The 23,503-nt window shown below is 47.3% G+C and overlaps 1 protein-coding gene across 1 annotated transcript in view; it reads right to left on the reverse strand.

Moving 5' to 3' along the window:
• Window positions 1-23,503, reverse strand: part of PLEKHA7 (pleckstrin homology domain containing A7) — a 94,959-nt gene that overhangs the window by 27,010 nt on the left and 44,446 nt on the right. The window contains exons 7-10 of the mRNA XM_030829765.1: window positions 19,988-20,458; window positions 12,567-13,089; window positions 11,944-12,030; window positions 8,852-8,905 (exon numbers count right to left, since the gene is read on the reverse strand). Coding sequence (XP_030685625.1) covers window positions 8,852-8,905; window positions 11,944-12,030; window positions 12,567-13,089; window positions 19,988-20,458 — 1,135 coding nt within the window. The remainder of the gene's footprint in view (window positions 1-8,851; window positions 8,906-11,943; window positions 12,031-12,566; window positions 13,090-19,987; window positions 20,459-23,503) is intronic.

Here is a 23,503-nt window from a genome sequence, read left to right on the forward strand (position 1 = left end):
ACAGTGGCAGAGACAGGTGGTGTGCGTGTGCTATGCAAAGAGGTCCCAGCGTGGACTGATAGCTGCTGGAGAGAGAGGTGTAGATTTCTCCCCATTCTATCTGTAAGGTCCAGGAAGTTTGTCAGTGTGAATTGGGGGTGGAAATAAATTGGCAAACATTCCACTCAGTGCTCAAGCCTTTCATGTGCCCAACTGTCCTATGCTACCTCTCCTTGCAAACTGTCATGAGCAAATCCAAAGGTCAAGGCAGAGGACCTCTCCCTGCCTTGGGGTGAGGACTGATTCTGGGCTACACACCTGCCCCACCCATTCCCATGATTCCTTTGGTGGCACAGAAGAGGGCGGAACCATTGTTTTATGTATCTTGGTAAAGTCAGCCCTGAACAGAAGACCTGGCACAAACTCAGCAAATGCTTATTGAATTGCTGAATTGCATGTAGGTCAAAGGGAAACACATGTAGATCAGTGTTGTTGAGTTCCTGGAAAAAATAACTCCAGCCAAATTCTGCTCTTCAGACTGTCAGATTACGTGTACATACACATATACACACAGTTGCAGAACATAAGACTGCAACGATCCACAAACAAACAGACTGTACTGTCTCCTGCAATGCGGGGGGGCAGTGCAGGGAGGTGCGGGGAGGTGGGCATGAAGTTAACCCTGGTGAATCACAAACAGCTGAACTTCTCAGGCAGCATGTGGGTTTTAAACTCAGGGCAACCCAGGAGAAAAAGCAGGTGAAAGCAGTGAAGTCTTCGCTCTATGTCATGTCCTTTCATCAAAGCCAAGAACAAGGAGGTTGTCTATTCTCCAAACGGGCTGACCTTTGGGGCTCATTTCCTAGGTAGAAATCATTTTCAAATGGAGATACACTCGGGAGATTCTTTCCCCCAGCAAAACTCTTCCCCTTATTTCACTGAAGCTTTTTACAGAGGATGTCTTTTTGATACTTAAATCACAAGCCAGAAAATCTAATTGAGCAATGCCTCATTTATCCAGTACCATCAGGAAAAGAATGAGATATTTTATATAAAAAGGACATTTTGAGAAGAAGCTGAATCTTCTAAATTATACTTTTTGATGGAAAGCTTTCTAAAAGTATGCCCTTTGCTGCCTTCATGGAATACTGAATATACATTCAACCGTTTTTTTCTCCCTCTCAGGATATTAGTACTACCTCTTTTTCTAAGAAGTAGATTTCTCTTGTCCCTTTTTAAAGTGCTGCTTATCTGGCCAGGCATAGTGGCTCACACCTGTAATCCTAGCACTTTGGGAGGCCGAGGCAGGTGAATCATGAGGTCAGGAGTTCAAGACCAGTCTGGCCAACATGGTGAAACCCCATCTCTACTAAAAATACAAAAATTAGCCGGGCGCAGTGCCGCACGCCTGTAGTGCCAGCTACTCAGGAGGTTGAGGCAGGAGACTCTCTTGAACCTGGGAGGCAGAGGTTGCGGTGAGTTGAGATTGCACCACTGCACTCCAGCCTGGGTGACAGAGCGAGACTCTGTGTCAAAAAAAAAAAAAAAAAAGTGCTGCTTACTAGGTGTTGTGGGTTAGGAATTCAAAGGACTATAAGCTCGGCTGACATGAGATTCTTACATCTCTTCTCTCCCTCTAACTGGGGGTGGTGCCCTTCAGGGTGCTCTTTCCACATGTTGCATCTGCCGCTACTACAGCACCCAGCACATTAGAGTACAATGTTCTGTTTGCTCATTTGTCTCTCCTCACTAGAGAGTAACCTAATTAGGGGTGACTGTGGAGATGGGTGCATTTCCTCTGTATCCTCAAAGCCCAGCCAGGGCCTAGCATATTGAGGAAACTCGGGCAATGTTTGCTCAGTGAGTTCATGAATGTGTCAAAGTAATGTGAGCTGGCTCTGTCTCCTAGGGACGAAAGGTCACAGGCTTTAGAGCATGGGCTTGATAAGAGCTGTTTCTACAGCTCAGAGGACCCTTAAGCTTCTGAATGTAGCTCTGCTCCAGACAGCCGAGGCTAAGAAATATTATATCCACGTGTACCATATTACATCTAATTTTCCTTTTAAAAGTGTGTTTGTTATAGCCATGTTCAAATACACTTAAAACATCAACTCTGGGTCCCCCCAGCATCTCTGTCATCCGAAAAAGTAAAAGTCTGTGGGTGCTCATCCATTTGAAAGAGTCTCTCCATCAGAGGGAAATCAAAGGCCACCCAGGCATCTTCCCTCCCCTCCACCACATCCCAACCCACTTCCTCAGGGCTCACGATGGTTGGACACAACACCTGCTTCTTGATCTGCATCCTCCCCTGGAATGCTGTGAGAGCTGGCCACATTGCAGTCCCTACTTCTACATCAGTCAAAGAGGGTACGGGCAGGGGATGGCATTTTATTCTAGTCCAGCTCCAGGCTGTTATCCAAATACCAACTGCCTGCCCCCAAATAGTGCCACCTTAATCTCAGGGCCACTGTGGAATCTGAGGATACCCTGGCTCTTGGAAGATAACCAATAACTGCTGTTCCCTCCCAAGAAACTCATGCTCAACTCTGTCTGGGTGAGCCCTCGCCATGGAGGCAGACACGTGATGATGGAAACACAACACAAGCTGGTGGCAAGCCAGGCAAGCTCCCCCACCCTTGGCAGCACAAAACATGGAGTCACAGAAAACCACAGATGAGAGGCTCAGCCTGGTGCATCAGCCAAAATGCTGAAGAGAGCTTCAGCTGAAAGAAAATAAACCAAAATGACTTGCGGGAAGCCTGGGGCAGTCGGGAGAGCAACTGGTTAAGCAAGTGATGAAGTCGGCACGGAGCCAGAAGCAATGGAATGACCCCGCTTGGAGACACGGATCAGATCATCTTACGCTTCTCCTGGGCCGACAGCCCCGTGCTGACTTCTTCAGCACTTTGTAAAGCACGTTGATCAAAGGTTCATTATTTTTAATCTGTTCCAAACAAAAAGGCAAATACAACAAAACGTAACAGGTGAGACATCAAATGACACTTGAAGCAGCCAGAATTTGGGGAACTGGCAAAGGGAAAACTTTAAGGAGGCTGTGTGCTACGCAATTCAAACAACCAGGCCTGAATCTTGGTGATGCTACTTCCATGGGACCGTGGATGCTACTCCCATGGGCCATGGGACCTTCCCAGACTGCAGCTCTCTCCTTTTTATAAAATGTTATACGCTGTCTGAAGGGACTTTTGCACAGGCTGGTTTATGTGGGAGTGCCAATTTCAGTGTTCATTTCCTTCCTGGTTCTGCTGCAGAAGGCAAGGAGGAACATCATAGAAGAGAACTTGCTTCTTTTGTCCTCCCTCATCACATTCTGTAAGATACTAGTTTAGAGTCATGCCATGCATTCATCTCACCCCCACTCAACCTTACGTTCCACCAGAACTGTGGTGCATCTACATGATTATGTCTTACCCATGGTCGTAAATGCTTACAGCTCCTTTTTGGGAACATTGTCCTCATTATCTAGGACAGTGGATCTCAGCCCTTGCTGAACACTGGAATCACTGGGAGAGCTTTAAAAAGTACCGATGCCTGAGTTCCACCCCAAGTGATTCTGATATAATTGGTCTGGGATGGTGCCTGGGCATTGGGATTCTTAAACACTCTCCTGGGTGATTCGAATATGCAGCCAGGATTGAGAATCACTGCCCTAAAACAGGGGTTCCCAAACTTTAGCATGCATCAGAATCAGCCAGAGGGCAAATACACAGATTTGCTGGGCCCCATCCCTGGAGGTTCTTGTGGTGCAGATCTGGGGTGGGACCCAAGATTTTGCATTTCTAATGAATTCCCAGATATTGACACTTTCGGTCTGAGGATCACATTTTGAGAGCCACTACTTCAAAACCATGTTTCTCAACGCTGGATGTGCATTAGAAACACCTAAGGAGTTTGTTTGTTTGTTTTAATTAAAGAGTAATACCTGAATATTACCAATTAAATCACAGTCTCTAAGGGGTAGGACCCAGATATTTATATTCATTTAAAAAAAACCCCCAACAGTTCTCGTTCATAGCCAGGGTTAATAATTTCTTCTCCAGAACAATAGACCTCAAACCCTAGTGTGCACAAGAATCACCCCAGAGCTTGATAAAAATGCAGAATTCTGGGCAGCAGAGTGTCCAATTCAATAGAACCCTCCAGGTCTGTGCTTTTATCAAGCTCCCAGGTGATTCTGAAGTATGTGGCATCCCCAATTACAACTTTAAAAACTGTCCCAGAAGCTGATTTTGGAAACAGAGCCTGAACAGAAAAGTCCTGATCTCAGGTTCAAACAGTCAGGAACAGTCCAGATTCCAATAACCCTGGAGCCACTGACGGCACATCCCTCACTGAAGACAAAAGCCTTTTTGGGGCTGACTGCAACCTTTTCTATCTACAAAGGCTTCACATGAGTGACAGCAGGTACCCTCATCTTCCTGGCTGTGCTTCACAGCAACATAAAGACAACTTAAATTGTCAACAACAGTGAACCCCACACCCCACCCTTCTGACTCAACTAAGGTATAGGGTTCTGAAGAGCAGAACTTCAATGCCAGGAATACAATTCAACGAACACGACTTTAGGGTGGGCAAAGCGTGTGATGCACGGACGAAAGAAGGCAGGTATGAAGTCAGTTGCTGGGTTCATGTGCCAGCAGTGTAACTTTGCAGAAGTTACTTTACTTCTCTGACACCTGGGTTCCTGGTTATAAAAAGGGGATAATAATTCATATTGCTCAAGTTGCTGAGAGGATTCAATGAGATAAATGAACATCAAGTACCCAAATACTGCCAAGGCAGGAACAGATGCTTAATCAATGTGAGTCCTTTTCACCCTGGCACCATCGAGTAAAATGCCAGCAAAGTAAACATTTCCAAAAAAGCACACTAATATAAGCGGCTCCCAAGAGCAGTGTGCCATTGTATGATCACTTGGCACCCCAGCAGGAATGCTCACTTCAGGAAGGTAAAGCTTCCCAACGTGGGCCCACAAGCACCCCTGATTCTGGAAGCTGAGCATCAGCTGACTGGGGGGCACGGGAAGATGGGCTCTGGATCCTTAAGTCCTTGGCCTCTCGAACAGGGACACGGGGGACCCCAAGTCAACATGGCACATGGAGGGGAGAGGTCAGCAGATCAGATGCCAAGCAGGGAGACTCCTCCCCAGAGAGGCTTATCTCCTTACCTCACCCCCCTCCAAGGAGCCAGGGGGGACCTCTCATAAGCAGCTGGTCCCAGAGGGGCTGTGCTTATCTCCATTTCCATGCCCAGAATGGTCTACAGGCCTATTCAACCATGTCCAGAGAGACCGCTGACTCAGGGACATTTTGTCCAGCATGTCATAGAATCTAAGGACCAATGAGCCTTGGGGTTTTCCTAATCCAACCATTCATCTCACTCAGTTTCATTGAGCCTCAGTTGCACCCTAGTGACAGGAAGTTCACCACCACCCGAGGTGGCCCTTTTAGAAAAGTCTTTCTTCTACTAAATTAAAACCTATCTACTTGTAGCTGCCATCCACATGTCTTAATTCCTCCTGACGTCCACAGAAAACACATGGAGACATACCAGAGTTTTACAGGCTGTCTCTATGCCTCTCCTGAATCGCCCCTAACTCCTTCAATCATTCAGCACTGTAGCTGTACCAGCTGCTGTTGTGCTTCCCTTCTCCGCCCAGTGTGTCCCATTAGGGAACTCCTCCCTCACTGCATGGAATACTGAGTAGGGAAGAAGTGAATCTGGGCTTACAGGAAGCTACCTTCCCTGCCCGTGTGGAGGCAGCCCTTGTTCCAAAGGAAAGAAGAAGTCTGACACAAGGAAAGTAGAAGAGTGACAATGTGGCTGAGCCCCGGGAATGTGGCCCCTGACTACATGAATTAGTATATTCCCTTTTCGACTTAGCAGGTTGCTTTGGGTTTTAGATACTTACAAACAAAAGCATCCCGCCTAACACACCCAGCCATGGTTCTGCAAGCCGTCAATACCTCTCCCCTGATTCCAGCCCTTCCTTCATCTGGATCCTGAAATGGGACTCTCATCTTGGAACCCTAAACCCAAGCTGGGTCTGAGCAGGGCAGAGCAGGCCTACTGCCTCCTGATCTGGGCCCCTGCCCCTCTGAGGGAAGCCAGGGGTGCCAGCCTTTCTGGCAGCCATGTCAGACTGATGACACACACTCGGCACAAAACCCAGCTTGTTTCTCACATGTGGTTGCTGGTGAGCCAAGCCTCTTCCAGGCTGCTGGTGCAGTTCAGCTGGGGGACTGGTTCTTGGAGAGGAGCTTAGCAACCGGTGTAGCAGCTCTAAGACCAGGGGAATATTGATATCAACACAGTTGTTTTCCATGACAAACAATGACAACTTCCAGAAAGTCCAATAACTAGATAACATTCTAATCATGTGCAGCTCTTAGGTAGTAAAACACACCAAGGATGTAACTTGCCTCTCTCTATCCCATCAAATATATTTCTTGGCATAACAATCCAAGCTCAGCTCCATAAAAACATAAGGCCTTTGGGTACACAGTGGTAGAGCAGCATTTTAAGAGAGGATGTGAGGCAAGGTGATGAAGGGCTTTAGGGTGAGAGCCGCACCCAAATACTGACACCCGCTAAATGCTGTGTAGGCTTGGGAAACTCATTAGCCTTTCGGAGTCACGGTCCATTAAATGATACCACCACTTCCCTTACAGGGCCACTTTGGAGGTAAAATAACTTCATAGAAGTAAAATGCAGTGACTGGCACACATTATAACCCCCTATTGTTATTAAGCTTCTGTTGGAGTTGACACGCAGGGACTCTTAGTTCTGCTGTGCCATTCTGTGGCTCAGTTTCTCCCTCTTTAATCCCGCATAGGTGAAATTCTATGATCTTGAAACAAAACAAACCTGAGGCCAAGCATCACTCCAGGACCAACTGTGAGTTTCCACTGTCACATACAAACAGGATCCAGAAGGCAGCTATTTCCTACTGCTCTTGTTCAGGCGCATTTAGTTCTCTCTGGCCCCGTGCACTAAACACTCTGGTATACCTGTGTTTTATACTCACCTGTGCTACTGGCATGCCAGGCCTCTCCCATAGGCCCAGGTGCACTATGGGTGCTCTATAGGTATGTCTGAGTGGACTGTTGGGCCCTAGGTTGGGGGTGACAAGAACTGTGCAGGCAGCTGCTGACTGGCTGTCAGGGAGGCTGAGGAACGGGGATATGGTGCTGCGCAGGGCAGATGGAGGCTGGGGGCTGGTGGATCTCTCTCCATAGGCATGGTGGGAACAACCCTGCCTGTCCCCACAGGCTGCAGGAGGATGGGCTGGGCTGCCACATTTGGTCCATACAGCTATACTTGAGCATTTTGAATCCTGAGGAATTACCACCATACTTAGAGCAGTCACCCAAGCTCTGTGTGACCTGAGTGTCAAGTGAGTTAGACAATCCTGGCCTTGAGAGAAAGCTCCTTGTTCTCCTCACATGCTAAAGCCAGGTCTTTTTGCTCATGGCACCCACCTTCCTTCCTAAAGCCTAGGATAGAGTCAAAAGCTTGCATGACCTAGCGCCACCTCCCCTCTGCTGCCCTGGCCACAACCACTGTGCCCTGGCTCTCCTTGGCTCTCACTGTTCCTTCCCTTTAAATCTCAACCAACCCCAGCCCTGCTGGCTCTTCAAAGCTTCAAACACATGCCACCTCCTCCCAGAAGCCTCTCCAGTGTTGTAACCCACAGAGATTCTCACCATCTCAGCTCTGAGAACCAGGCCAAATAGATCTTTGTCTAGTCATTGTAGAGGAGTCTGTTATTTGGGGATAATTTCTTTCACCAACCCAAGACTATCTGGAAGTATCTCAAGACCAGACAGACTCAATTTTTTTTCTGCATCTCCCCATGTCATCTGGGTACACAGCAAGTGTTCAACAGACACAGAATTGCACTGGTTGATTTCTAATCAAAAGCCCTGATCTCCTTTCATTGTGGGGAGACCCCCTTTCCATCTTCTTCCTTAGGACCTGATGTTCATACGCCTGCTTCTATGAGGCTGGATGAAGATCCCCAAGTTAAAAATATCCCAAGCCAGGTACACTGGAGACTGTAGGGAGGCACACCGCCCCTCGTGGCAGTCACCTGAGTGTCCCATGGCCCCTCACCCACCTTTTCAGACCCACAGCTGACTAAAGGTCACATTCCTCTAGTCTATTTCATGACTCAGGCGTAAGAAGTGCTTTTCACAGTGGGAGCTTTCAGAGAACTGTGGGAAGGGAACAATAGGCCTCTCTTCCAGGCAGAATGCCTCTTGCCTTCTCTACAGGAGCTTTCTTGGCTCTCTCTGTGCTGAGAAAGCTAATTTAGAGCCTGAAGCCTTATCACCTACAGGGAGGGGCCCAGCCTTCACCTTCTAAACTGAGATGGGAGACTACGGTGAGCCTCAAAGCCATGCGATTCCATGCGGAGCCTGCTCCCCTAGCAACAGAACCAAAGAAACCACCACACCACTTGTGGCTGAAAACCCACATTAGTAAACCAAATATACACCCCTGCCCCCACTGGAGACTCCGAAGAAGCAATTGGTTGCTTTTGGAGGGACCTTTTGGTTCTGACCAAGAGAGGAAAGAGATCGAAGTCTCACGCCCTCATTCTGTAAGCCAGGGACCTCAACAAAATTCACAAGAAACTGAAAAGAGGCAGAGTTTGAGTCTGTAAGAAATAAAATTCTTCTGATTCAAGATGGGAGACATCTTGATTTAGAATTCAGATTGGATAAGACCTGCCTGGCTTTGGGCTTGGCTCCAGGGAGGTGACACTCTTGGCTTTGGGCTTGGTTCCAGTGAGGTGACACTCTTGGAAAGGTGAGTATGCAAGGAAGGCAGGAACCCTGATGTCACTTACCTTTAGATCCAGGTATTCCAGGTCTTTCTTCAGCTGGAGGTAGGTATCATCAGCCTTCAAATGAAGCAGAGAGGGAAAAACACAGTTACGAACACCAAGAGTTTCCATAACTCGAGGTTTCACATGTGAATTATTTACATTGTGCAGCTTTGGGAACAAGGAACCACAGCAGACCAACACATCAGGGGCCACAGAGGAAGCACAAATGTCTCGGTGCAGCTGAGAGCCGTCTTTCAGCAAGGCGGATCTTGCAGGTCACTGTGGGGAAAGTCAGCTTGTCCCCCACTGGCTCGCGGAAGAGTTTGGCAGGGAGGATCCTACCCCAGGGCTAGGGCAGCTGAGGCAGTGCTGTGCTCCCAAGATAGACCTGGGAGGTCCACCTGGAGGGGCACATGCCACACCTGAGCTAGAGCGCATCAGTCATCATCGCTCCAATTCCATCCATCAAACCTTTGGTCTGGATCACTTCACATGCATGAAGATGAAGCTTACTGGTGTCGGGAGATGCCTAGAAGAGGCAGGGAGATGGCCTGGGTGACCCAGGAGGTCCCAGTACGACCTTGGTTTCCAGAATGATAACCACCAGCAACTGCTGGAAATTTCCTGCAAGTTTGGTTCTTTTTGCTCAGCATGGAGCCAATGTAGCCATGTCAGGAGCTAACTGAGGCAGGTGCAAGCTCAGACCTATCTGCTTGTGGCATCTCTGACAATCTATCAAGTTCTTCAGTATAATTACCAGAAACAGTGAAAATAAGGAAAAGACTCTTTGATTTCCCAAAACTCGTGCTTTCCCGTGTAGCAGATCACAGAAGCTAACTGTGAGGCAGAGGAGCTGTGAAAGCTGTGAAAGCAAAATAATCCAGGCACCATCTTCTCAGCAGACTAAGAGGGTCACAGCCAAGCAAGCCAGGGCCGAGGCAGGTGTGGCCCTTGCTTACAGCTCTGAGGTAAGACAGTCACACAGACAAACCACACGAAGAGTTGAGGCAGGGCTCTTATGCATGGGAATGCCTGAAGGACAACTGTCAGGGGCACTAGTGGCTTGCAAGGTCTTGTGTCCCTAAATTAACCTCTTACCCATCCATACTTCTCAAAAGCTCAGTCCCTACACACTTGCCATAGGAGTAAGACAGAACAGAAGAAGGTTATTCAAGATCACCTAGATTCACAACTGATGATAGTTTTTCACTGACATTCATTTTTCTGAATACATTTCCTAAATCTCTCAAAACTCACTAAAACAGAACAAGGAATGAAGGTAACAGTCCTGTCACTTTCCTCATCTGTCCCCTGCCTACCTCTGTACAGCCTGGAGGACCAGCCTCATTGGCTGAACCTATTTTTGCCTGAGGACAACCCCAGGGAGGGATCCTTTTCTTTAATCCTTTTGCTCAAGATAACCGGAAGGGCAGCCCCCTAGCCAGTCCTTGAGAAGCTTGCCTGCAAAGCCCAATGTTCTTGCAACAGTTTAGAACATTGTGTCATGCAGGCCTTGGATTTTGGCTGCAGCCTGCATGCTTCTAGCTGAGGGATCCTGAGCAAGTCACTTCCCCTTCTGGTTCCACTTGCCTTGTGTGTGGTCCTTACTCCTCTCCTACCTAACCTCTTCCAGCTTACTGTGAGGTTCAGCAAGATATGAGATGAGAAGACACTCTGTGAGGCAGCAGGGCACCATCCAGATAAGAGAGGGCGCCCTGCATCTCCCTCCAGGCTGACGCATATGTGCCTTTCCACACCCCAAGCAGTGGCCACGGGGGCAACAAGGCTGTCAGCCAGCACAGCCCTTTGAATGTGACCACACACCAGCCTGGCAGTCACTACTTACAGCCAGAGAAGCGACAGTTTAGGGCCCCTACACCACATGCAGCCCCCCTCCCCAGTGCCAGAAGGGTAGGCTCAGCCTCAGCCTCCAACACCACAGTGTGTCTGGCAGTAGCATCCAGAAGCAAACAGGCAGCGAACACAGGAGAGCCAGACAGCAGAGACAGACCAGAACACGGGCACAAGCAAACGCGAGCCAGCATGTCACTCCCTGCCCCTGGCCCTGAGAGGAGCCCACCAGTGCTGACCTGGCAGGTGGGAAAGGTCAGCTGGTGCTGCAGTAACTGGCCGATGGCGAAATTTCGCACACTGGCCAACTTGGCCTGGTGCCGCCTTAACCGGGTGAGAAGCAACGAGAGCTCCTCCAGCTGCAGATGTGTAGGAAGGAAGGAATGCAGATGTGCACAAGGAAGTTAGCACTGCAGGAGCACACTGCTAGAATTATGCTCTTCACCCCGGTGTCAGTGCCAAGACAGCACTGATGTGACACCATTAAGCAATTACTGCATTAATTCTGTCATTAGGACAAATAAAGGCACTGCCAGTAAAAGGGCTTCAGGAAGTTGTTTTTTTCAGGAAAGCAACAACCAACAGTGCAACCTCACCCAGACCCAAGCTTTTTTTTTTTCTTTTGCTTTGAGACAGTCTTGCTCTGTCACCCAGGCTGGAGTGCAGCAGTGTGATCTCGGCTCACTGCAAACTCCGCCTCCTGAGTTCTCATATCTCAGCCTTCCGAATAGCTGGGATCACAGGAGTGCACCACCACACCCAGCTAATTTTTGTATTTTTAGGAGAGACAGGGTTTCGCCATGTTTGCTAGGCTGGTCTTGAACTCCTGGCCTCAAGTGATCCACCCACCTCGGCCTCCCAAAGTGGTAGGATTACAGGTATGAACCACCATGGCTGGTCTCAGACTTGAGCTTTGAAGTTAGAGTTAACTAGTTAACTAATCAAAGATCAGGGAAGAAAGGAGAGGCACTGCCTGAGGAAAAAGGTGGGTAGCTGGAAAATGTTTCTGGCAAAATTCAACTTGAAAGAGGAGATAAGCCTAACATTCCCCTACATTTCCCCGACAAGCTCTTCCCCTTCACTGGGGACCCAGTGACAGCCAGGTGACCCTAAGCAAGTCATTCGACTTCTCTGAGCCTCAGTTTCCTCATCTCTAATATGGGGGTTGATAGCTGCCCTCTTGACTTCATTGTACTAACTCTGAGGAAGGAAAAGGTTGATGAGATAAGGCTTTGCAGGCTATGTCTTGTCATTCACCTTACCGATTTTCCATGTAAACTGGGAGCGCTGACGGTGTGGGTCATGTAACCCATGGAGGGCATGGAGCGTCGGTCCACATGAGATGAGTTCTGCAAGTGGGGAGACAAGACGTCACAGTGGAGCCCAAACCTCTGCCACTCACTCCCAGGGCAGCCCGCCCCATGCCATGTCCCCTCTGAGCCCCAGACTCCTCATCTATGAAATGAGCATACACATCTTGCTCTCAGGGTTAGAACACTAAACTGTGAAAGCCCCTTGGAAAGTGAAAACTTAAGCTGGGTTGTTATAATTTAACTGACTGGACACAGTTGTCTTTTCCTACCTTTCAAGATGCAAGGAAGCTGACTTGTAGTTGTGTGACCCTATGCAAGTTACTTTGTCTCTCAGCGCCTCAGAGTTCTCATCTTTGAAATGAGCATAAACATAGCACCTACCTCACAGGGTTGTGGTGAGAAGTTAAAGCGAAGCCTTTGGAAACTGTGCCTGGCATCTATTATTAAAATGTACTGCCTAAGTATTAGCTATCATTATTATCCCAAATTACTCAAATTTGTGTTCAAACCAGGCAAAGCTCCTGGCACCCTCATGCTGACCCAGCAGCCTGGCAGAGCTTCCCGAGCCTCACCTTGACAGCGTGGCCCCGTGCCTTCCTTGGAGAATCCCCCAGCGAGATGTCCACACTCCTCCTCTGGTCCGGTGGCTTCACTGTGACTCGCTCTGCTGGTGTGTGTGGGCGCCGGGGTGGGAAGACCCTTGGGGGTCCTGGGGGAGGGATGTCTGAGGGAGATGGAGGCACAGAGATGGAGCGGGGCACCTCTAGCATGCTCCTGCTCCGGCCCTGGTCGGTGAACTCTGGGGAGCCAAGGCAGATAGGCGCCGTGGGGCTGCCGTGCCGGAACTGCTGGCGCTGCTGCCACTCGTAGAGCTGCCACACGGTGCCATCCCGGTGCGCCCGGCGCTCTTCACTCGACATCTTCAGGTGGCTGGCTCGGTCCTGCGCATACTTGTAGTCACTTGGCAGGTTTCGGGGAGGTGGCGAGGAGCCCCCCGAGGGGTGTCGGGTGCTCTTGGGAAGAGTCTGGTAGTTTTCTGGGAAGGACAGGGATTGGCCAGGACCCTGGCGAGGAAGCGTCTGGTCCAAGGGAAGACTGAGGAGAAAGGGTAAGAACGGGTCAGGCAACCAAGCGAGGGTTCTGCCAGGCTTTGGGGAACATATCTAAGTAAACCCACAAAGCTGGGCATGTGGGAGAGTCCTGTAAGAACCTCAAAAGAATGATCAAGGCCAACATCCAGGACTTCAGTCACTTCCCCTTTTTGCAGACAACTCCAAAACCATTTTTCTCTGTCAACGTCCTCTGCCAAGACAACTTGGCTACCCCATGCCCATCACTTGGAGTGCAATGTGATTAAACCTGGCTTTTCCTTCTCTCTCTTCTGCCAGCAGTCAGCTCTTTCAATGGCTATGCATATTTATAGGAAAGGCCTCACAATTCTCCAGGTTACCAAGATTTTCTTTCTGCCTGGTATCCTTACCACCAAGTTCTAGAGGTTCATAAAGGAAGTGGCTGGCATCAGTTCTCTTTTTTCTGGACTCTTCTAGTCCAGATACTGATTAATTATCTCCCTCCAGACAACTTTGAGATGCTCCTAATGGGTTTCCACTTTGTCCACAGTCAAGTGCTCTGATCATATCAGTTCCTTGCTGCAAAAACTTCCATGGCTCCTTGTCACTTGTGAAATAAAGTCTAAACTCCTCAGCCTGGTACTCACAGCTCGCTAGCAGCTGACCTCAACACCCACCTTGCAGGCCTGCTGTTTTCTCACTGCTCTTCCTACCAAGGCCACACCAAATGCTGAGGGCCCCAAACTGAAGGAAGTACACCATCTCAGGGTCACCCCTACACCTGCTGGTGCCTGACAGTCAGCCTCACCCTAGTCCCGTCCCAGCCTCCTCCACACCTGAGCAACATCTTGCGGCAGAAAAAGGAAAAAGGAGTCTAACCTGGGTTTGAAGCCAAGCTTGACACTTGCTGGCTTTGTGACCCTAGGCAGCTCACCTGACTGCTCTGAACTTCCGTTTCCTTACTTGTAACATGAGGACAGTATTACTTGCCTCATAAGGCTCTTCTGAGGAATCAATGAGACAGGTTAGGAAATGCAACCTCCATATCTGATACACAGAAGGTCCTTCACTAACATGTGTACCCTTCCTGCCCTTCTTACTCTTATAACACTGTTCTTCCCTCCCCCTACCTGGATTCTCCCCTTGCTCTATTTACCCAAGTCTTACTCATTCTCTAGGATGCTGGCTCATGCCTTCCCCACGTGGACCTTCTGCAGTGCCACAGCCCTCAGTGATCCAGCTCTGTTTGACCTAGTCATCACACTGCCTGTAACTTTTCCAAGGTCCTATATTGATGTGATCTTTTCATACTTGCAAGGCATGTTTTCCCAGGCCAAGGTGAAAAATTCTTGAAAGACAGGAACTGTGTTTCACACCGTGGTATTGTCCACAGTCTAAGAAAGTCCTGTGCGTAATTAGCCCTTCAATAAACACTCCAGCACACAAAACTGGATATGACTTCAAAAACTACTACCAACTAGCCATCTTATTTTCTTTCTTTTTTTTTTTTCTTTTTTGAGACAGAGTCTTGCTCTTTTGCCCAGGCTGGAGTGCAGTGGTGCAATCTCCGCTCACTGCAACCTCCGCCTCCCAGGTTCAAGTGATTCTTCTGCCTCAGCCTCCTGAGTAGCTGGGACTACAGGTGTGTGCCATCACACCCGGCTAATTTTTTGTATTTTTAGTAAAGACAGGGTTTCACTGTGTTAGCCAGGATGGTCTCAATCTCCTGACCTTGTGATCTGACCGTCTCGGCTTCCCAAAGTGTTGGGATTACAGGCATGAGCCACCATGCCTGGCCGCCATCTTATTTTCTTCTGGAGTCTCACTCTTTTGCCCAGGCTGGAGTGCAGTGGTGCAATCTTGGCTCACCGCAACCTCCGCCTCCCGAGTTCAAGGGATTCTCCTGCCTCAGCCTCCTGAGTAGCTGGGACTACAGGTGTGCACCACCACGCCTGGCTAATTTTTGTATTTTTAGTAGAGACGGGGTTTCACCATGTCAGCCAGGCTGGTCTTGAACTCCTGGCCTCAAGTGATCTGCCCCCCTCAGCCTACCAAAGTGCTGGGATTACAGGCGTGAGCCACCGCGCGCAGCCTCCAACTTATTTTGTGAGAAGGAAAAAAAATTAAGCAAGGGACAAAGTATGGAATTCTACTAAGCCTGAGAGGCAGCATGATGTTGTAAAAAGAGAACAAGTTTTAGAGTCAGACAGGCTTGAGGTCAATTCTGACTCTGCCTTCACCTATCAATTTTATCTAACATTTATTTGGTGCTGATATTATGCCAGACATTGTTCCAAGCCAACACTACTCAAAGTGTGGCCTGTGTGCCACCAGCATCAGCACCACCTGGGGACTTGTTAGAAATGCAGGTTAATGAAATAAGCCAGGCATGGAAAGACAAATACCGTGTATGACCTCACTTATATGTGGGATCTAAAAAGGTCAAACTCATAGAAGAACAGAGTGGAGAGGTGGTTACCAGAAGTTTTGGGAGGGAGAGGAGAGATGGAAGAAGAGCTGTTGGTCAAAGGGTGCAAAGTTTCAGTTAGGAGGAATAAGTTCTGGTGACCTACTGCACAGCATGGTGACAATGGTTAATAATAATGTATATTTCAAAATTACTAAAAGTAGATATTAAATGTTCTTACCACCAAAAAGGATAAGCAGGTAAGGTGATGAATATGTCAACTGGTTTGATGTAATCATTTCATAATGTATACATATATTAAAACATCACATCTACCCCATACATATAATTATTATTTATCAATTAAAAATAAGATATATTTTTAAAATGCTGGTTATCAGCCCCACCTCAGACCTACCTAATCAGAAACTCTGGGGATGGCACCCAGCCATCAGTGTCTTAACAAGCCCTCCAGGAGATTCTGGTGCTCTGTAAAGTTTGAGAAACTGTTCTAATTGTTTTAAAACTCAACTCATTTAATCACTTTAGCTATATGACCTCAGGCAAGTATCATCCAAGCCCTCTAAGTCTCACTTTCCTTATTACAAAATGGGGATAGTAAGAACCACTTAGAAAATTGCTGTGAGGATTTGAAATAGTTGTCATTCAAATAAAGCTATCTTTGCCATTGCAGGAGATAATTTTAAGATCTCTTCAACCTGCTTGTTGTGCCTGCCAAGTGAGTCGGCCTGCCACTAGGTGGCAGGGTTTGCTGTCGATCTCCCAAAGTTAGACACGAATGTGCCTGAGACCGGGCAGTGCCTGAATCCTCAAAACAGAGGTGGTAGCGGTGGCAGAAACCAGGCTGGAGGCTTCTCCTGGGGAGTTCAGGACTTGACTAACCATTGTTCATTCTGCCAGAAGCAAAATGCAAACTATGCAAAGCATTTCAGAGCTGTGCTCCCACCCATATGCCCTTCCTGGCTGGCTCTGCAGCTCACTCCCCTTGCCTGCCTACAGTGCCTGGAAGGTCAGAGTCCACCCTCACCTCCCCACTGCCCCCTAAGCTCATCCTCTAACCTGTACCCTCCATTTACACACAGTCTGCCATTTTGGCTGCACATTAGATCACTGGGGGAGGAGGGATGGGGGAAAATGTGCTTCCTAAAACCCTTATGTCCAGGCTGTAACCCAGACCAATGGAGTCAGATTTCTGTGCAGGGGACCAAGGCCTCACCAAATGTTAAAACTCTCCAGGTGATTCCAATGTGCAGACTAGCAACAGTTTCTTGACTGTGGACATGCACTGGAATCACCTAGGGAGTTGTATGTATGTATGTTTTATTTATTTATTTATTTATTTATTTATTTATTTATTTATTTATTTTTTGGAGACAGGTTTTTGCTCTATCATCCAGGCTGGAGTGCAGTGGTACAATCATAACTCATTGCAGCCTTGAACTCGTGGGCTCAAGTGATTATCCCACCTTAGCCTCCCAAGTAGCTGGGACCACAGGTGCATGCCACCACATCCAGATAATTTAAAAAACAAAAAAAATTTTTTTGGTAGAGATGGTGTCTTGCTATGTTGCCCAGGTTGGTTTCAAACTTCTGGACTCAAGCGATCCTACCACCTCGGCCTCCCAAAGTGCTGGGATTACAGGTATCAACCACCACACCTGGTCAACCTAAGGAGCTTTTAAAACATACAGACGCCTTGACCTCACCCAAGATCAACTACATCAAAATCTCTGGCGTTGGGCCTCAAATGATCAAATCATGCAGACAGGATTAAGGAACATGGCTGTAAGCATTCCACCCTGGGTAATCTCAACTACTGCCAGGGCATTAGTTACCATCTCTAAGGCAATGACTCTAGAATCCCTCTACAGACTCTACCCACATTCCCTATAGCCTCTGATCATCTCTACCTGGATACTCCAAAAGTACCACATTCCTCGCCAAGCTCATGTCTCTTACCTATGCTTGTATCTACTGCACAGCACCATATCTACCTATTAACCAAGCCAAACCTGAATGCTAACTCCAACTCCACCCATGTCCAGAACTCCAACTCCCTACTTGCACGTCCAAAACGGAAATCCTGATTTCCCCCAACTTGTTCCTTCCTTACCCTTCCCTATCTCAGTAACCATCCAGTTGCTCAAGTCAAAATTCTATAGATCTGTTTACTGTAGCATTATTCACAACAGCCAAGATTTGGAAGCAACCTAAGTGTCCATCAACAGATGAACGGATAAACAAAATGTGGTATTTATACTCAATGGAGTACTGTTCAGCCACAAAAAAGAATGAAATCCTGTCATTTGCAACAACATAGATGGAACTGGAGGACATTATGTTAAGTGAAATAAGCCAGGCAAAGAAAGGCAAACTTTGCATGTTCTCACTCATTTGTGGGAGCTAAAAATTAAAACAATTGAACTCATGAAGATAGAGAGTAGAATGATGGTTACCAGAGGCTGGGAAGGGTAGTGGGCAGGGGGGAGTAGGGATGCTTAATGGGTACAAAAATACAGTTAGAATCAATAAGAGCTAGTGTTTGATAACATAACAGGATGATTATAGTCAACAATAATTTATTGTACATTTAAAAATAACTAAAAGGGGTCAGGTGCAGTGGGTCATGCCTATAATCTCAGCACTTTGGGAGGCCAAGATGGGAGGATTGCTTGAGGCCAGGAGTTCGAATCCAGCCTGGTCAACATAGCAAGATTACATCTTTATTTTAATTTAAAAAATAAAAAATAACTAAAAGGGGATAACTGAAATGTTTATAACACAAAGAAATGATAAATGCCCGAGGTGATGACACCCCAGTTACCCTGATGTGATTATTATGCATTGCATGCCTGTATCAAAAGATCTCATGTACCCATAAACACATGCACCTACCATGTACCCACAAAAATTAAACACAGTTTTTAAAATTCCAGACATCATCCTTGTTGTTTCCCTCATCCTGCATTCGAATTCACTTACAAGTGTCACTGTTTTAACCTCCAAAATGTATCTCAAATTGGTTTATTCATCCTATTTCCATTGTCACCCTCCTGGACTACTGCAATAGCTTCCTTCCTAGGCTCTTACCTTCTTTGTGAAATATTCATCAGATCACATCGCTTACCTGTTTAAACCTTCCAGTGGTTCCCTATTGTTTTTTCAAATAAAATTCAAATGCCTTACTTTGGAGTATGAGGACCTACATTACCTTACCCCTGCCAACTTTCCAACCTCACTCAGCAGTAAGGTCATCTTACAACCACCTACCAGGGGCCTACTTAGGCCAGCACCAAGAAGAGCAGCTTCCCTTCCCTGTGTCCTCAGACAGTAGCTTTCTGTTTTATTAATAAGACACAAAATGTGCACAAACAGGATTGACACCTGGTCATTCTCAGTTGGGAATGGGAAGGTGTCTTAGCTACAGCACAACAGGCCTTCTCTTCTAGTCTGCTCCACAACAATGTCTATCAGTTACTTAGGAAGGCTCCATTGTGATTTATCCACCATCCACTCTCACAACTGCCCACCTGGACCAGATTAAAGAGGTTACAGCAACCTATATATGCATAACACACCCACATACCTGAAAACAGGACTAGGCTATTCCCCTAGGAGCACTGACCACCTCCAGAGTCCACAGGTAGAAACTCTGGGCCTGGCCAACAGGAATAATGAAGTGTGGCCTTTCAGAGCATGTTATCAGGCCTGTGGCAGACTTGGTATCCACTGCAATCCCTGGGGAGCTCTCTGAATGCACATTGGCTTTGCTATCTCCTCTTTTGTCAGTGATTTGTTTAGAAGCCTGAAAATAGTGAGGGGAATCTGTCACGTCTTTCATAATGAAGACAAAGCACAGTGGCTTCTGGGGACAACAGGGAAGCTAGTGACCCTGAATTCTTCACATTCAGAAATGTGTCCTAATTAATCTGAAATTATAATAAAATACAGACAGTGCTTGGCTAATAGCAAGAGATGCATGCCTTCTAAATAATTAAAAACTTCTTGAAGGAATGGGTCTGATAAAGCCCAATGTCAACAGTGCCTACGCACTTCTGTATGTGCCTGGAATTAAAAATGAATCTGTATTTACTCTAGTTTCTATAAACATTTCTTGGATGTAGAGAAGTAGCAGCACAAGAGGAGAAGATCGGTTATCATTTACATGCTGAATGTCTCAAGGCATTCTCTCTGAGGAGCCGAACAGACCCTGGTGTAATCTCATGGGGGCCTTGGAGGCTCACAGACCCAGGACTGAACTCTGGCCTTACCACCTGTGTGCAGTGGGCAGGTTCCTTCACTTCTCCAAGCCTCAGTTTCTGTCTATAAGTTAGGAATATCACCCTTTCTTGCAGGGTTGTTACAGGGATTTACGTAGGTAATGGTGGTAAAGAGTTTAAGGCCGCCCTTACGCAGCAAGTGCTGGCTAAATGACAGCTATTGCCACTACATTATCACACTCGTTATAAGCAGCGATCCTGAGTCTATTACTCACCTCCTGCTGTCTCCCTTCTGGGCCCTTGCCCAGTGCTCCACCTGGGCCAGATTGCTCTTCCTTTGGCTGTGTTTTTCAGGGTTGGTCCTGGGAGGAAAGGCCCGCTGGTACCCGCCAGTCCCGTTCTGTTCTCCTGGGCCATATGAGGCAGGCAGCATTCCATTCTTCTCTGCCCGTTGGGGTTGTGCCTGCTGGCCTCTTGGGCCACTGGGTAAATCCATAAACAAGACATCCTCTTCGGCTGGCGAGTACGGAGACCTGGCCTTGCTCCGGTCCCGCTTGCCCTCCAGCGGGTCCCTCTGGGAACGGTACTGCTCTCCCTCCTGCTCCTGCCTCTCGAAGTTGACAATGTCATCATGGCCATGATGAGGACAATCTCTCGTATGTCCGGGTCCCACCCGGCCACATTCGTGACAGGACTCTGTGTGGTTGGCCTGGGGGATAGCCTGCCGCTCCACCTTCTCCATGTCCCTGCAATGACAGCAGCACATTCAGTTTGCTCCACAGCCAAGACTCCATGATGAAACGCACTGTACACTCAATCATCTGCAGGCCTTTGCACAGGCTATTCCCTCTGCCCAGAACACCTTTCATGCTCATGTCCTCACTCTGCCTGCCTAACTTCTGTTCCTTTGGGGATCTGGCTTAAACACCACCTCCTCCAGGAAGCCACCCTGACATACACTTCCAATTTAGAGTAGGATCTTATGCTGACCCCACTGTCACACTAATCGCATTGAACCATAACTTTGTTTACTCATCTAGCTCCCAAATAAACTATGAGTTCTTTTTGGCCAGTGGCCCACCTGGCTGATCATCATATGCCCAGAACTTCTACACAATGACTGGTATAGAATAGGCACTCCGTAACTACTACTGCAAGAGAGAATGAATAAATTATACATGTGACATTCCCATGAAGAGCACTCCTGTGCTCCCATTCTACTCTGTGCTACTGATCTTGCCTTTTCCTTTCGCAATTTGTCCATTTGGGGCTTAAATGGAAGGCTCCTGTGCTCAGGATCCCTCCCACTGGTGTCTAACACAGCCCAAAGTACAAATGATAGCATAATTAACACTCTTCAAAGATGGCGAATAGAGAATGGGCACAGCAACCTCTATAAACCATGGTGAAAAAAAAAAAAAAAAAAGGTCCTAGCCTTAAGATCCATCACTCAAAATGGCCAAGCCAGAGGCATTTTCATCTCAACATGAGAGTATATAATAGAAATGCTACTGCATTTACATCTCGGTGGCCACACCCCAGGTGTCTTTGCAACAACTTCAGAACCTCAGCTATCAATAATCAACAGATTCAGGGCAGAATCAACTCACCCTGAGAGCTAGTTAGAATGTCAATATAACATGAAAATACAACCCTCCACGTGGGTTCTGCTTCTCACTGTGTGTGGGTCTGTTACCTTTAACTTAGGCAGAGTGATATGGTTTGGCTGTGTCCCCACCCAAATCTCATCTTGAACTGTAGTTCCCATAATCCCCAAGTGTCCTGGGAAGGACCTGGTGGGAGGAAATTGAATCATGAGGGAGGTTATCCTCATGCTGTTCTCCCGAAGGTGGGTGCCTTCTCATGAGATCTGATGGTTTTAGAAGCGGCTTTTCTCTTTTTGCTTGGCAATTCTCCTTCCTGCCATCATGCAAAGAAGGACATGTTTGCTTTCCCTTCCACCATGATTGTTAAGTTTCTTGAGGCCTCCCCAGCCATGTGGAACTGTGAGTCAATTAAACCTCTTTCCTTTATAAATTATCCATTCTCAGGCCGTTCTTTACAGCGGTGTGAGAATGGACTAATATACAGGGAGAACTGAGAAAAGCAATCATTCTTCTCACTGTTCACGTACCAATATCTTTTCCATGGAAACCCCAAGCTTTGTGGAAAAAAATAATGCATCTTTGGAACTCCTTTTATCCAACAGAGGACATCTTTCCTCTCCAACCCCCACACTGTATCCACTGCCCTTCTGATAACAGCATTTCAATTTTCATTTGGGGATCACTTTCTCCTACCCTCAGTCCAGGTGGTTCAGGTGCTGCTGACTCCCTGTCCAGCTGAGGCTCCACAGTCTCAGTGACTGGTTCAGGAGTTGACTACTGCAGGCCAGAGTTAGCCCTGGGATTTGGGTTGGAGCTGCTGCAACTATGTGGGAAGGCACTGCTTGAGAATGAAGTTAACACAAAGGAAAGCAGATGGAGAAACATAGAATCCTAAAAACTTGGCTTAAGCTCCTACATCTAACCATATGTAAACCAGATATCTCTTTGGATTTTTTGGTTGTCAATAAATAAAAATAAATTCCTTCTTCTTCTTTTTTTTTAAAAGCGTCTTGCTCTCTCACCCAGGCTGGAGTGCAGTGGCATGATCACGGCTCACTGCAGCCTTGATCTACTGGGCTCAAGTGATCCTCCCACCTCAGCCTCCTGAGTAGCTGGGACTACAGGTGCATGCATGTTTTAATTAGCTCTGGTAATTAAAAAAAAAAAAATTTGTAGAGACTGGGTCTTGCTATGTTGCCCAGGCTGGTCTCAAACTCCTGGGTTCAAGTGATCCACCTGCCTCAGGCCCCCAAAGTTTTAGGATTACAAGCGTGAGCCACCCTGCTGGGTCTAAATTCCCTTTTACAGTTGTTAGAGTTTGGTTTCTGCTACTTATACTGGAAGGGGTCCTGCCTATTAAATGATTTTACAATGACATATTGAGATGGTAATGAGTGAGAGTCTGTCCATTGTTAACATTCAGTGGCTCTACAAATTCCAGTAGGAGGAAAATATGAGAAATATTCAGGGGCCCATACTTAGAGAAAAAGTAATTCAGCCGGGCACAGTGGCATGCCGAGGGAGGTGAACCACCTGAGGTCAGGGGTTCGAGACCAGCCCGACCAACATGGTGAAACCCCATCTCTACTAAAAATACAAAAATTAGCTGGGCGTGGTGGTGTGCACCTGTAGTCCCAGCTACTCAGGAGGCTGAGGCAGGAGAATCGCTTGAACCTGGGAGGCAGAGGTTGCAGTGAGCTGAGATTGCATCACTGCGCAATGGGCAACAGAGCAAGACTCCACCTCAAAAAAGAAAAAGTAATTATTACTGTAAGTTTATAAAGGGACAACTCTGTTCCACAATGTACATATGACAGGTTTTCTTTTCTTTTTTCTTTTTTTCACACGATAGGTTTTAGCTTTGTCTTTCTTTTCTCCCTTTAAGCCTCCATAACTAGATTAGTGTAACCTGAACCAACAGTCCTCAAGTCGCCTAAGTTGGCCATTCTTTTTTTTTTCTTTATTTGATACAGGGTCCCACTCTGTCACCAAGGCTGGAATGCACTGGCACGAACAGAGCTCACCATAGCCTCAACCTCCTGGGATCAAGTGATCCTTCCACCTCTGACTCCTGTGTAACTGGTACCACAGGCACCTACCACCATGTCTGGCTAATTTTTAATTTTTTTTTTTTTGTAGAGACAAGGTCTTTCTTGTTGCCCAGGCTGGTCTCGAAATCCTGAG

The sequence above is a fragment of the Nomascus leucogenys genome, chromosome 15 (genome assembly GCF_006542625.1).
Source record: "Nomascus leucogenys isolate Asia chromosome 15, Asia_NLE_v1, whole genome shotgun sequence".
NCBI lineage: Eukaryota > Metazoa > Chordata > Mammalia > Primates > Hylobatidae > Nomascus > Nomascus leucogenys.